General features: G+C 42.2%; 1 protein-coding gene across 3 annotated transcripts in view; it reads right to left on the bottom strand.

Annotated features, from left to right (window-relative positions):
* LOC117345721 (neuralized-like protein 2) overlaps positions 1–15,572 on the bottom strand; it is a 30,669-nt gene extending 15,097 nt beyond the window's left edge. Inside the window, exons 1-2 of one of the 3 annotated variants that reach the window (XM_033914793.1) lie at positions 14,575–15,572; positions 8,746–11,859 (exon numbers count right to left, since the gene is read on the bottom strand). In XM_033914793.1, the coding sequence (XP_033770684.1) occupies positions 9,900–11,859; positions 14,575–14,729 (2,115 nt within the window). In that variant the 5' untranslated portion in view covers positions 14,730–15,572 and the 3' untranslated portion in view covers positions 8,746–9,899. Of the gene's footprint in view, positions 1–8,745; positions 11,860–14,574 lie in introns of those variants that run through there. The other 2 variants (XM_033914795.1, XM_033914794.1) reach the window with 2 other exon arrangements.
* Positions 15,573–15,627: the final 55 nt, after the last annotated feature.

The raw sequence follows: 15,627 nt of genomic DNA, 5'->3' as shown, positions 1-15,627 counted from the left end.
ATATTCTTTTTATTTTTGGTGCATTAAAATTATAAGTAAAATAGGTACTTAGAAATTCTCTTACTGTCCCGAAGGCTCACAATCTAACTAAAGTACCTGGAAAAATGACAATTAGTAGAGTAATGAAGAAATAAAATAGAGAATAGATGAGAAAAATAAGAAAATAAACATTCTAATAAGACTACAATGATCTAAAGGACTTTGAAAGGTTGAAAAAAGAGGGGAGATAAGAATAGATGCAGAGGGAGAACCGTTGAAGCAATAGAATTCTGGGGAAATTTAAATGAAATTTGAATGATAAAATAAAACAAAATAAGTGGTAAAACAATAAGTGAGATTAAAAAATATATCATAAACTAAAAAGAATTGAAAATAAAATCAAAACAGTCAAAACTGAAGTCCAGCTTGAACGGGCCCCCGAGCCAACCGTTGGTCCGATTGCCGGACTGCAGCCCTCCTCCATCGGCTCTCCCCTGCTGGAATGGGGGAGGAGCGAAGACAGTACTCGTATTGCAAGACTTCACTTATTTAGAACAGTCACTACACTCCTGCCATGTCAAAGAGAGAACCATTGGCTCAGTTGTGATGTGTGTATACTGTATGTATTTGTATTGCAAGACATTGCTTGAATATCAAGTTATAATTTTTTGCTTGTCTTGCAAAACACTTGCAATCGAAGGTTTAACTGTATTTCTTTTTAAAGTACCTTCTTAAATGATGGCAAATTAAGAACTCTTTGTCCTCTTAAACTGATTCCCTCTGCCGCACCGATAACCCAGATAGCAACTGGCCCGATTGACTGCTTTACTGTCCCACACTCAGGCTCTGGTGCAACTACCTCGCTGATGGGGGGAGGGGAGCACATAAACAGTTGAGGTTGACATCATATTTCTCCCAGAGTCCTTCATCAATTCTGGCAATGCAGACTCAACAATGGGATGGATCCTCTTCTTACTGAAGGGGTTGCCAAGGACCCAGGAGTGGGGACTGCTTGGTCTGAAACACTGCCAGCTGTTTTTCCATCTCGGGGTGTATTACCATCTGCTACTAGTGGTAAAAAGCGGTATATAAATAAACCATTCTGATGTCTTTCCCCTTTCCCAATGTGTTATTTACTTTAATTGTTTATTTTTGGAACTCAATTGTATTTCTTCTCTAAACTCACCTTATGTTTGACCTTGTATGTATTTAATGAATTTTATTATGTTTAACAATAGTTTTTGTTAGTCATGTCTGTTTCCCTCTATTCTGTAATTTTTAACAGTACATCGCTTAGAATTTGAAATAGGCGATTAATCAAATCTTATAATAAACTTGGAAAGTTCAGGAAGCTATAGTGGACTAATAAGGGAAAGGGATTATATACATATGCTATTATTTTCCGAGTCAGAAATGTTTCCTTAGTGCATGAGAATGTTTTCTTGGAAGTTGATGTTGAATAATATAGGTAAATTATCTTAACCACTTTTTATAATGACAGCATCTAATTATTGTTAACTCATGCCTTTCCAATAGTAGTTTTAAAGTGAACTACAGCTAATGTGGAAAACAATTCCATGTCCTTCTTTAGTGTCTATCTCAACCTCAGTCCTTCTATACCAGCATCCTTCAATGCAAGGCTTGAGGGTCAGTGGCTGAGCCCATTCATACTCTGATTCTTATGTGAGCCAAGTATAGGATAATGAACCCATTGTGATATCACTGATGAGGCTGGCTCTTAGGCATTGGTGGAATGAGGCATTATGACATCACAATATCTGTTCTGGATACCAGAGACTGTCATTCTTTAGTGTCTATCTCAACCTCAGTCCTTCTACATCAGCATGATTCAACAGAAGACAAGGGTCAGTGGCTGTGCCCATTCATACTCTTGATTCTTCCCTCTCTTCTTAAAGAATGATATGGAGATGGTTTCCCAATGGGTATGGTAATGAATTTTGTCACCACTACAGTAAGGGGGGGGGTTCATAATAATTAAAAAAAATAAAAATAAAAATCAGCCTATGTCGGTACTTGGACAATCAAAAAGGCAGGTTGTCCAAGTACCGATAATTAAAACTGATTTTAGATGTATCTAAAACCAGCTTAGGCCTTTCATTGCCTCTGTATGCCCAGAGTGAAAAGGGGCATTTTTGGAGGAGTGGCTAGGGCGGGATGTGGGCCGACATAGAGTTAGTTGTCCGGCAGCCATAGTCAAAAACGTTTGACAGGTTGCCAGATGGAACTTATATGTTTTGACTTAGATGAAGTCAAAACAGGTATAAGTTCTGATTGGGCAGCTGCCGCGATCAGCTCAGCGGTCCAGGCAACCCATCCCACTGTACCCGTAATTATCATGGCAGGAGAGATTCCCAATCTCTTCTGCCTCCGACCCCCCCCCCCCCCACACACACACGCATACACGATCACGCTCTTCATCGGCAGGAGGGATGCCCAATTTCTGTTTCTAAATGGTCAAAGTTTATCGCGCCTTGATAAAATTCCTTCATTTGAAGGGAAAATCACCTGCTGACATTAAATCCGAGTTAGACGCAGTGTATGTTGATGTGTCTCATTCATTTTCAACGGTGAAAGTGTGGGTTGCTGAGTTTACACATGGCCAGACAAGCATTGTTGATGAATAATGCTCCGGATGTCTAGAAACAGCAACAACCAATGAAATTATTGATGAAGTTTACTGAATCATGATGGAAGATCACAAACTGACCCTAAATAAATAAGATAGCAGAGGTTTCTGGCATGGCATCAGAATGTGTATTGTAGGGGTGTTTCCGTATTTGCACCTGAAGGTTAGGCCTCTATGACCTCATCAAAGCCTGAACCATTGTCTACAAGAAATCATGGTCTGCAAGACATCTTTCTGCTGCAAGAAATCTGTCCAGCATGAATTGCAAGAAGAAACATCTTTACTGTTTCTGCCTGATGCATTATGGGTATGTACCAGAATGTTATTCTACTCAAGGACATCCATCTGTGCCTTCATAATGGGACTGTGTGATTCTGGGGGAAGTTATCCTGTTCTTATCTGTCTAACGGCCCTGGGTCTACCATATGGTACTTTACCAGATACCATACCAGATACCATATATATGATACTTTACACAGAAAGGCTATTCATCCAAGTTCTGTTTCTGGATTGGTCCGAGGAAGTCATCTGATGAGATCCAAGTGAGAAGGTGCTAATTAATTAATCTGTGTTGGGATGCGAGAAAGCTCACATCTTCCCACAGGTGTTCTGCACGCGACCTTTTCTTTTAATAATTAGACCTGTAAAGTTACCTCGTGTGACTCTCTGCCTCAGAGAGAGAGATTCGGACTTTAAACAGCTCTGAATTCAGCACTAAAAGGAAACTTGCCTTACCCAGGACTGACTAATACGTGTGCCTGTTACAAGGAATTTCTTGCATCTCCTGAAGCCAACAAGAAAGTTTTCCATTTCACCTAATTTGCGCCGGAGGGCTAATCACAGGGTGAGAATACGGAATTTACTCTCTTAGCAGCTGGGTTAGATAAGGATCCAATTGTGATAGAGGACAAGGTTTGTAAAGTTACCTGTGTGATACTGTAATCATTTGCTAATCAGGGATTATTATTATTATAAGGAATTGTGTAGTGTGTGTGTAACAATTAGTTTACTTAGTTTCTAACAAGTGTATTGTGATAATTATGCACTGAGTTTCATTTGTGTAATCAGATATTTTGTGAACAATATTTAGATATTGCAGCTGGCTTGTGAATTACATTTTTCTATTTTCATAATAAAAATATTTCTCATTAGCTTGGGTCTTGTGTCGTGTAAACAGGCAATAAAGCAGAACCTGGATCAGCGTTTATGGTTTTCCCTAGACAACACTAACAGACACGTAATTTGTTTATGTAACTGATTAGTAGATACCATAAATCTTGCTACAGTATGCACCATCCTACATGAATATTTAAGCATGAATAAGTTGAGTGCGCAATGGGTACCCCCGTTTGCTAACTGTTGACCAAAAACAAGGCTGATTGGACATTTCAAAAATATGTTTTGAGCATTTTAAGTGCAATGAGAATAACTGTTTGCAGTGTTTTATGACTATGGATGAGGCTTTGGGTTCATTATTATATTCCTGAGACAAAACAATAATCCAAATAATGAATTACAAGAGATAAACCAACTATGAAGAAAGTAAAAACTATTTTTTGCTGTTTTCATAGATGGACCATTTGTGTTTCCATCAGCCCTGCTGTCGTGTGCTTCATGCACTGTTGAATACAAGAGAGAACAAACTCATCAAGTAAATTTAATTACCAGACCTCAAACACCCAGGGCACTACTTCATTAGTTTTTTGTGTCCTTGCTGGGGTGACATGTTCCATCATTGGTGATGGTAACGTGACGGGTGCAAATTGATTTTTAAATTATTTTTATCAGGCTCTATAAAAATATATAAAGTGCTTATAGTGCTGTAAAGGGAAGGCATAAAGATAAGTGCCTTCCCTTTACAGCACTATATATATTTTTATAGAGCCTGATAAAAATAATTTAAAAGTCAATTTGCACACGTCACGTTACCAAGACCAATGATGAACACGTCACCCCAGCAAGGGCATGAAAAACTAATGAAGTAATGCCTTGGATGTTTGAGGTCTGGTACCTACCGTAAGCCCTTTCAAACTGTGGTAAGCACGTACCAGTACTTACCACAGCTTAATAAAAAAGGACTCCTTTGTACTTCATGAACTTTTTTTAAGTAGTAAACTTCTGCACCTGTCACACTCACCCTTTTATTTTCAACCTGTTGAAAAAATGAGCAAATAAACAGTAAAATGTATTTAACTTTGTACAATGAAGAACTTGTGTCAGAGTTTATTTGAAACAAATTATCACCACGCGTTGCACATAGCTCGGAGCACTTTTGCAGGGAATTCAAAGAAATGACACGTCACTCTCTGGTTTTGCTATCTTGTCTCTTTTATTTAAAAAAAGTACATGGGACAAGGCCCTACTGTTAATAAGACAAAAACTTTCCTAAGATGTCTGCCTTCTCATGACCTGTGTGTGTGTGTGTGGGGGGGGGGGGGGGGGGGGGGAGGGGGTTGAGCTTTGCTGACAAAACCAAAGAATGGGATTTTGTAACAGTTATTATTTACCTCTAACAAATGAAGTGTCTAGGTTGACCCAAGTGTGTCAGCCAGATTTGAAGTTGCTTACTAAATAATTATAGTGGACAGTGTGTCACATATTTCATCCAGCCATTTGTCTCCTCTTACTCTGTAATGAAAATAAGTTGGATGTCTTATCGTCACAACATTTAAATTTGCAGTGTATTGCAAAAGTCTTCATACCCTTGTACATTTTTCACACCTGCTTAGAATGGGTAGGTTGCAGTGCTGCTAAATTAACATCAAAGCTTCACTCCTTGTATGCTTTCCTCGGTGCTCTAATCTCCCATGGCTACCAGTTATCACCTCTATGCTGACGACTCACAGGTCTACCTTGTGACACCTGAAATTTCCACAGGAATCCAGGCCCAAGCCTCAGCCTACCTGAAATTGCTACCCAATGTCTCACTGCCATCTAAATCAAACATGGTCACGACCGAACTCCTTAGCTTTCCTCCTAAACCTACCTCTATTTCAGGGATCTCAAAGTCCCTCCTTGAGGGCCGCAATCCAGTTGGGTTTTCAGGATTTCCCCAATGAATATGCATGAGATCTATGTGCATGCACTGCTTTCAATGCATATTCATTGGGGAAATCCTGAAAACCCGACTGGATTGCAGCCCTCAAGGAGGGACTTTGAGATCCCTGTACCCCCCCCCCCCCCCACCCCCGTGGACTTTTTCCGAGGGAATGCTCCTTCTAAGGCTGGAACTGGCGCATGCAATCATTTTCTCACGGGAGCCACAAGTGGTGAAAGCCAAGAAGTCTCCAGAGTTGCAAGTGAGCCATTGCTCACATGCCCCACTTTCTGGATTCGGCTTAGAGCAGGGGTGTCAATCCAGTTGGGTTTTCAGGATTTCCCCAATGAATACGCATGAGATCTATGTGCATGCACTGCTTTCAATGCATATTCATTGGGGAAATCCTGAAAACCCGACTGGAATGCGGCCCTCGAGGAGGGACTTTGAGACCCCTGCTCTATTTCTATACATAAGGCTCTCATCCTCCCTACCTCGTCAGCTCGCAGCCTTGAGGTCATCTTTAGCATCTCTTTCCTTCACATATCCAAAACCTGTTTCTTTCTCTAAAATCATACCTTTCCTTTCTGCTAAGAGCCTTATCCACACTCTCGCAGGTCTTCTGTTTAACCAGCTGTCTCCCCTTCAATCTATTCAGAATTCAGCTGTATGCCTCCTATTCTGCCAGTCTCATTAAGCTCACATCACCCCTCTGCTCAAGTCACTTCATTGGCTCCCTGTCCATTTCCACATACAGTTCAAACTCCTCTTATTGACCTTCTAGCGCAGTGTATTGCAAACTATTGTGCCTCCTAAGATTTCAGGTGTGCCGTGACACTGGGGAGAAAGAGCAGCGCCGGCACATCCTCTCAGGCCCTCTTCCCTGCTGGCACCCCCCACTGGCGGCTCAGGGCCCATTTGGAGGGCCTTTGCATCGACTTTGCACAATGTCCACGCACTTCCGGATGCCTCGAGCCGCAGCTACTATGTCTAGTGTGCCCTGGCTCAGCAAAGTTTGCAGTGCACTGTTCTAGTGTATTCACTCTGCAGCTCCTCGGTGTCTCTCCACTGTCCCTGCACCCTTCTCCTCTACGGCCAACTCTCAACTCCATCCTTTCTACTCTGCTGCACCGTTATGCTTGGAACCAACTTCCCGACTCTATACGTCAGGCTCCACCTCTGGCAGTCTTCAAATCCAGACTCAAAAGCCCACTTTTTTGGAATCTGCTTTCAAATCCTAACTCCAATTCACTTGCAAAGCACCCATATTTGTTTATCATTTCCTTCTCTCTACCTTTTCATTCCCTACCTGAGCTGCATGTAAGCATTCACCCTTTTTGTCCTATTTATCATAATTAGATTGTAAGATCTTTCGAACAGGGACCGTCTCTTGTGTGTGTGCATCTGGTAGCACCATAGTAGTGGTAGGTCCACTGTGCTTAGTTTTTGTACGTACCTTTTACCTCTCTCTCTCTGAAAGCAAGTCTAAGGATTTCATTGCCTGCATGAGGCTAGTATGCATTAAGATGAGAAAGATTGGGAAACACTGCAAGAGAGCAGCGGTTCTGAAACCAGTCAGTCAGGTTTTCTGGATACCCACAAAAAATGTGCACGAGATAAATTTGCAGAATGGAGGTAATTCAAGCAAATCTATCTTACACGTATTTATTGTAGATATCTAAATACCAGACAGGCTTGGTGTAGGGCCCAACTAATCCCACAATTTTTGGTTTTTACCGAAACCAAATCTGCAACAGAAATAGGCCGCTCTGTTTTGGCAGAAACCAAAACTGTCCTTCCACCCCACCTAAGAAGCCCTGGTGGTTTACTGGTCTCTCCAGCTGCAGGAATGAACACCACTCATTCCTGCCCTATGTGCTGCTCCAATGAAAATGGCTTTCAAGACTACTACAGGAGTCCCAGTAGTGCACAAAGCAGTGGAGTTGGATCCTGTCCCCTGAAGAGGCCACTAAACCACCAGAGCTTCCTAAGGTAAAGCCAGCAAAGGTGGTGTACCTGTGTAGGTCAGGGGTGAGTTTCAGGAGAAAATGCACAGGCAATTCTGGCTGGACCTTGAACCTGGAGCTCTGGCTTGCTGTATCCCAAAGCATTGGTTTGCTAACCTCTGGACTACAGGAATAATTGGAGAGTTAGAGGTTCTCCTTGGCTTAGAGAATGACACAGGTACAAATTTTCCCTGTCCCCAAGAGCTCTGTCCCTGTCCCATTCCTGCAAGCTTGGTCCTCATTTGCATAAGCCTCAAATGCTTTAAAATTATGTGTTTGAGGTTTAGGCAGTTAAGGCAGAGCTTGCAGGAATGGGGCAAGGACTAGGACAGAATTGAGATTCCGTGGGGCCAGGGACAAATTTGTCTGTGCGTCATTCTCTAGAACTTCTCCCTCCTGCCCCTATATCTCTTTAAATACCATATTTCCCCACATATAGGCCTCCCCCATGTATAGGCCGCAAAAAAAATGCCTATATGAGTTTTAAAACTAGTAGATAAGCCACCCCATTGTATTAGCTGTGGCTTATCTACCAGTAACTGGGGCAGTCTATGCAGTTTTAAAAAAATCATGCCCCCCCCCCCACCTTACCTCCCTCGCTAGACGGCCTGAATTGCTACCGCCTCGAATCATGGCCAGCGGTGCAGGGCAGGAGAGATCTTTTTGATCTCCATCCTGGCCCTGCGCTGCTTCCTGTGTGCTTTGCCGTCAGCTCTCACAGGACTTGCGAGTCTCACGAGAACTAAACTGATGGTGTTGGCACACAGGAAACAGCATGGGGCTGGGATGGAGATAGAAAAGATCTCTGCTGCCCTGCACCGCTGGACGCGATTCAGGCCATCCAGCAAGGGAAGTAAAGTGGTGGGGGAGGGGGGATAATTTTTTTAAGTTGTATAGGCCACCCCAGTTTTGCAAGCCGCACACACTGGGCTGGATTATAAAACCCATATAAAGGCCGTGGCCTATATATGGGGAAATATGGTATATACTTTTCCAAGGGTTTACGTTCATTGATAAGGACACAGAATTATTTTAAAGGAAGTTCCAGGATCAAACAAAATGAATTTACTTTAATTAAAGACAAAAGTCAATTTATTTGAAAATAAAAGTTCTAACTAAACCATGTTTGATCAACATCCACTGAAGCAAACAGAAGAGCAGCAGTTGTGACCTCCTGTGTCAGCTCACTCCTGTTTTCTGTAAATTAAAGTCACTTTGTACAAAAATCAGTAAATACAAAAAACAAATTTCATTTCCTAAGACCAAAAATTAAGTTCAAGTCAAGGATAATCAGTAGCGAAGACACTTGGATAACAGATTGTAGAGGTGGAAGGATATATATACCTATTTCACCCCCAATGAGCTGAGAATGATTTGGAATCTCTCTAGCAACCTTTCTCCAAGTATCGCCACCAAAAACGTACCATTAGACTATATTGCTTAGAAAATTCTTAAGACTTGGGAGACAGAACAAGGTATATAAGTAACAGAAGCCCTAGTGTGCGCCAACAGATTTAATGTGCACTGAATGCTAAGAAGCCCACAGAAATAAATGGGTGCCTGCTAATTTGTTAGCATACTTTAGTAAAGAGCCCAAAGATTACACCACAGAACCTTGCTCATTGCTGCAATTTGACTGGCATCTCTACGATCTGGATAAAAATTAGAGAGAGGCATGTAGCCACTGCTGGACTGATCCTTTTAATACTTTGGGTTTCACTGGAACCCATCAGAACACACAGCTACGTAAGGAAGGGGGAGGTCAGAGAACATCTTATGCACAAGGGAAGTTAAGCAGCAGGAAGAGATAACTTGTCCATTGGGGATATGATAAAAGGTTTCTGTTCTTTCGATTCTCAAGTTCCATCTATTTTGTTCTCAGGTGAAGTGAAACCCAACAAGGTTCTCTGCCATAGCCACATTGTTTCTTAACATTTAATATGTTGTTAAAGACTGCTTGTGGTCACCAATTATAGGACTATCACCTATAATACAGATAAATCATAGTGTCCAAGTGTTATTTCTATATTTACAGGGTTTCAGATTCTTTCAAGAGTCAAAAAGATTGAAGAGAAGCCATCTTGAATCTGTTCTACAGTTCACTGTTCCTGGCCAACCTATTAAGATAATTTGATAAGCCAATTTCATCCTAAGATTACCAAATTATAGCCCCATTAAGCTTCAGGCTGCAGCTTTGCTGCTCTCTTACCAACACTTCAGTAGTTAAGTTTCAGCTTTGAAGCATCTGTGAATTGAGAACTAATACGTCCGAGGTAACACCCATTTCCATGTCAGACTCCTGCTTCATCCAAAGGAATGGCAAGTCGCCAATATTCTGTACGACCTGACAAGCCTCGGATTTTTCAGTTCTCTCTGAAGGTTTATTCCATATATCTACAATCATCTGGAGAGTAGAGCACCTTTCTACAAGTTCAGGTCCCTCACACTGCTTCAACAGATTAGCCAGCTCTGTGCTCAAGTTCTTAATTTTGGTGTATCTCTCGTCAGTTGAGCTTTGATGTTCTGTAGAGTATCGCAACCGATCCAAGAAAGCTTCCTCCTTCAAGCGCTGATGGGACTTCAGCTGCCAACACTGATTTACCATGGCAGCTTCCACTGGCCTCTTATTGGCATGCAGCACACTTAAGATATGGCGGCAAGGTAATCGATAGCAACTATAGAAGCTGCAGCTACAGTTTTGACAATTACTGCTAACTTGCTGTGTTTCTTCTAGAAGCTGCACACCGATATTAGTTTTCTGGATATTAATGAGCTGAGTAGATTTCTTTACCACCTCCCATTCATTTTTGCACATTTGGTATCCCAGCTCTGTACAGATAATTTGTAGAGCATTCAGCATGAGATCCGTATGATTCACCTTTAAAGCAGCTTGTGTAAACGGTAATATTGGGCGGGGCACTGAAAGGGAACGGAACGGTGTGGATTTACTAGTGCTGGCCTTACTACTTCTCAGAGAGCTCCTGGGGTTTTCTTTTAAAACACTCGAAAAGCCCCTGTATAGATTCTCCAAACTGTTGCTGTTAAAACAGTCAGCGTTTTCAACAAAGTGTAAAATGCTGGCTTCCAGAGATGTCTGCCTGCTGAAAATGCTCAAAATCTTGTGCGTGATCAACTCCAAACTGTCAATGTAGGTACTGCAGGAATGGAGACCTTTCTTTACATGCATATACCAGAGCATCTCGCAGGAGAACCAGTTGGCTTGCAAGTAATCGTAAAACTCTGGCTCGAACACCGGCTTCAACATTTTAGCGAGGGCCAACAAGTTTACAGTAGAGGTAGAAAACACCACAGCTCTCAGTGCCACGGCCAGACTTTCTCTAAAGGCTGAAGCCTCCTTGCTTTTCCTTTCAATCAGACGGACCATGTGATATACAGATAGTAAGACCTGTGCGGAAGGGAAAGCTTCTTTCAGCGCTTCACTATGGACAAAGGATGTATCTATGAAAACTACTTTTACCTTTGGCCACTCATAGTTGAATTCACAGAAGACATTCAGCATTTTTGTCACGTTCTCCACAGTGTCCTCTTTCAGGACGGCAAAGTGCACCACTTTTCCAACTCGTTCTTTGCTCTCAACAAGAAAGGCATAGAGCACGTGCCCATATTCACTCTGTACACGGTGCAGCAGCAAACTCTCTGGGAACTTGATAAACAGGCCACGCATTTTGCTGGTCTGGAAATTGAGCCTGTTCAGGTCCTGGCTGCAGCCAGCACTAATGGAAGCCATCGAGCCTGTGTCCACCCTCAGAAAGTTCTTCATCACCTCTGCCACCCGAATCAAGGCATTCCCAGCGGTGCCCATCTTTGGCATTTCCAACGCTGTGCTTGCTTCTGTCAAAAGAACGGAAGCTGTCACAGAGGGTTGCGTTTCTGCAGTCACCAACTTCTCACAAGTATTTTCAGAAATAAGTGGATTCGAATTCTCTCTCAATCGCTTTGATTGGGGGATAGCAGGAGATTTATTTATAGCTGTCCTAGCTGAAGAGATCTGGACCAAAGAGTTTCCTGAATCTGTATGTACATGATTACTATTTTGTTCACTTATCACCAGCCGATCCAATTCCTCATTATACTGTAAAATAAAGTAAGCCGGGCAGGTACTTGACAGTAACTTTCTCTTCTTATTTGGACCCTGACCTTCCATACATTCATATCTCACCTGCATAAACCTGAAAAGAAAAGCAGCCATTGTAAACATTATTAAGAACTCTCCCCCTAAATTTTCCGTTACCCATCCTGTAATACTTCTCCAAGTGCTAAGCTGCTTTTTAAACAGCAGGTGATAATAGATATTAATTCTGTAATCAGCATCTCCAACAACAAGAAAAAACAATACCCACTGAGGCACAACAGTTAGATAAAATCAATCTAACTTGTGCTGTTAGAAGCAGGGCTCCATATTAACAGAAAAATAAATCTAGAACCCTGGATGGTCACTAGTTTAATTCTTAGAAATAAACTTGGTCGACCTTTCCCATAGCTACCTATGAGACTCTGCTTACCCCACAGCATTAGAATAATAATGATACCTAATGTCTGTTCTGTATCTATTTACACGGAGCAAATAAGCAGCATGACAAGCACCCTACTCTGGTTTCCATCCTTTGCTTCCTCGGGTTCTGCATAATGCCCTGGCATTCTGAAGCTATTTAAGGACGCAGCTCCATTTACTAAAATACTAAGCAAATATTCAACAGCAAAGCCCTAGGACAGGGGTGTCCAATGTCAGTCCTCAAGGGCCGCAATCCAGTCGGGTTTTCAGGATTTCCCCAATGAATATGCATGAGATCTATTAGCATACAATGAAAGCAGTGCATGCAAATAGACCTCATGTATATTCATTGGGGAAATCCTGAAAATCCGACTGGACTGCGGCCCTCGAGGACCGACTGGACACCCCTGTCCTAGAACATTACACATTCTGAGAACACCTCAGTTCTGTGCAAGCTTCATGGATAGCCTTAGGCTGCTAAAAGCAAATACAGTGTTTTAACAGGCATGCTGTCTTAATTGTATGTTGAAACAATTTTTTTTGCATAAGCTAAGTAAAATCAAATCTGCCTTCCAATGAGCATCTCTTCTGTTGCTAGAGATACTGATTATCATCAATTTTTCTAGCTGTATATACAAATTCAACTCTGCATTGCTAGGATAGAAATGAAGGCAGTGGCCAATCGGATGCTTTTATTACCACTGGTGCCCTTCCCACGTCCAACAATCACACACACACAGGAACACAACATCAGCATGAACAGACTTTGGTTTTATCTCCTATGATCAGAGAAGTTCAAGTGTACATAGCAACTTTCTGAAATCACCATTTATACAAAATCATCTATTTATAATTTGAAATCATCCATCTCGTATATGGATGCAGTCTACTCATTTATGCTACTATGTACATGTGGAGAAGTTTCTCAAAAGAAGGGTCATAATATACGTATTTAGATTTTTGGTAGGAGTCCTTTATGGGAGACACCTCAGAAAATTACAAATTCATGAGATGGGAAGCAGCATGTTATTGTGAGAAATAGAACAAGAAATAACTATAATATAAGAGAGTGTATATACTAATATATTATTTATCAAACAGTTGTATGGTGTTAATTATTGCAGAATGTAATATAGAGAGAGACAGTGAGATAAAGGTACTAGCACATAATTTAGGAATAGATAACACACATACACAAACTCATTGATACATTAATTGGTGAACGTAGGGTAGTGTCAGGACCAGGGACGTGAAGATTTAATATTATACAGGCATTTAGATATATTTTGCCAGAATATGTTAGGGCTAACTTGCTGAAAAGTGTTGACTTATATGGCGATTCATTGGTTAGGGGATTAAGGTAATCAGAGGTAATGAACTTGCATATGCTTAGTGGATTGCAAAGATAGGATGCATCTGTGTTCTTAAGAAGTTGAATAGCATAAAATATGTTTTCTTTGCTTTTTAACATTATACTAGAACATGAAAAAGGAAGAACCATGGATAACACTGGCAGTTGAACTATGAGTCAGCAGATGGTCCCGGATGGTCTCGGGACTCAAGGATCTCCCATACGAAGAACGGCTTGACAAATTGCAGCTTTACTCGCTCGAGGAGTGCAGAGAGAGGGGGGGACATGATCGAGACGTTCAAGTATCTTACGGGCCGCATCGAGGCGGAGGAAGATATCTTCTTTTTCAAGGGCCCCACGACAACAAGAGGGCATCCGTGGAAAATCAGGGGCGGGAAACTACGAGGTGACACCAGGAAATTCTTTTTCACTGAAAGGGTGGTTGATCGCTGGAATAGTCTTCCACTGCAGGTGATTGAGGCCAGCAGCGTGCCTGATTTTAAGGCCAAATGGGATCGGCACATGGGATCTATTCACAGGGCAAAGGTAGGGAAGGGACATTAAGGTGGGCAGACTGGATGGGCCGTGGCCCTTATCTGTCGTCTATTTCTATGTTTCTAAAGGAGGAGGTGAGGGTCTGCAGAACAAAGATAGGGGAGTTGAGCATCTGGACTTCGGGACTATTGAAAGGGGCGGAGGGGGAGGGTGCTTGCTGACCCAAGTCTTGTTCCATGTAAAGAAAACTGTTAACAAAAGTGCAGGTCCTTAGCACATGGGGTACTTGGTTTGAGGGGTAGGTTGTGAGCCACTTTTGTCTTCCCCAATGGGGATCCAAACTGTCTTGGAATCAATTATGGAATACCAAAATGGGAAGTAGGCCCTTCCTTCAAATACCCTCATATGTGAAGAGACATTCCCATATTATGCTTACAATGTATATTTTCACATACACACACACGAGCTATTCATATACAGATACACATATCCTCTCAAGCAGACGCACAAAGATCTAACCCCCAAGGCATATAGATAAGGCCTTACGTGATATCATCACGAATGTTGGTTCCATGTTTCCGGTTGTAGAATCGGACAGACGTGCAATTTTTCAAGCTATATTGATAGTTGGTTTCCTTCTTGAATAAGTTAAAGCTCTCCTTGAAATCTTCATAATTCCGGAAACAGCTGCCAGCTTCCATGGCTGCCCAATATCCAACGGTGAACAAGGCCTGAGGGAAACTAGAAACAGAAGGGTGTGCAACAAATTCATCCAGACCTTAAAAGATGCGGGATATGGTTAGGATGTCAAGAACTCCATCTCTACCACCATTTTTATCAAAGTAGGTTGGAAACTCAACTTTTCCTCCACAGTCAGCTCTTGAACCCTTTCTTAACATGGCTGCCCTGTAAAGTTCAATAGAGATTCAGGTCTCTCTCTTGATTTTAGAGCTTTCTCCAGCCTTGGTGCAACCTCTTCTTCAGGGCCAGGTTACCTCTATCTGGCAGATTTTCTCTTCTCTTCCAGTTACTTCTCCCCACCACAAAGTATACCACTTCAACACTACAAAGTTCTTTTTAAAACGATATTTCATGTTACAGACTAAAACTCACCCAAAACTACATAGCTACCTAAACACCCATCTTCTTCTAGCCAGCAAGAACCTTCTCAGGCTCAGTCAACGGCAACTTATGTCAACCGGAGAAACAGCCCACTGCACCAAAAGGCCAATCACAGGCAGCAGAGAGAGAGTGGCACGCGCAACCGCCAATCGCTGGCGACTCGGAGACTCTTGTTGACTCGTGATTGACCGGAGGCTTGACCTATCACCATCTACCTTCCGCCTCCTCGCTCAGCGCAGGCTTTAAAGGGATGACGGGAGACATTTTCCAAGAACCAATCGGCGAGGAAAACGAAAGACTGGCAGCTGAGCCCTCCAGTCCGCTCCCGCGAGCGTGAACCATCGCAGGCCATGGCAAGAATGAACCTCAACCAAGCTTTTGCTTAACCTGAAATTAAGCAGCAGTTCAGGTGAGAGGATTTACTGGTGTCACTGCTCGAATGAGTTCTACTTTCCTAGCACTAACCGTCTGCAAGGG

Source organism: Geotrypetes seraphini, chromosome 11 (assembly GCF_902459505.1).
Source record: "Geotrypetes seraphini chromosome 11, aGeoSer1.1, whole genome shotgun sequence".
In the NCBI taxonomy this organism is placed as follows: Eukaryota; Metazoa; Chordata; class Amphibia; order Gymnophiona; family Dermophiidae; genus Geotrypetes; species Geotrypetes seraphini.
Note: the sequence above shows the minus strand (reverse complement) of the source record. Positions and strands in the feature narration are given on the sequence as shown.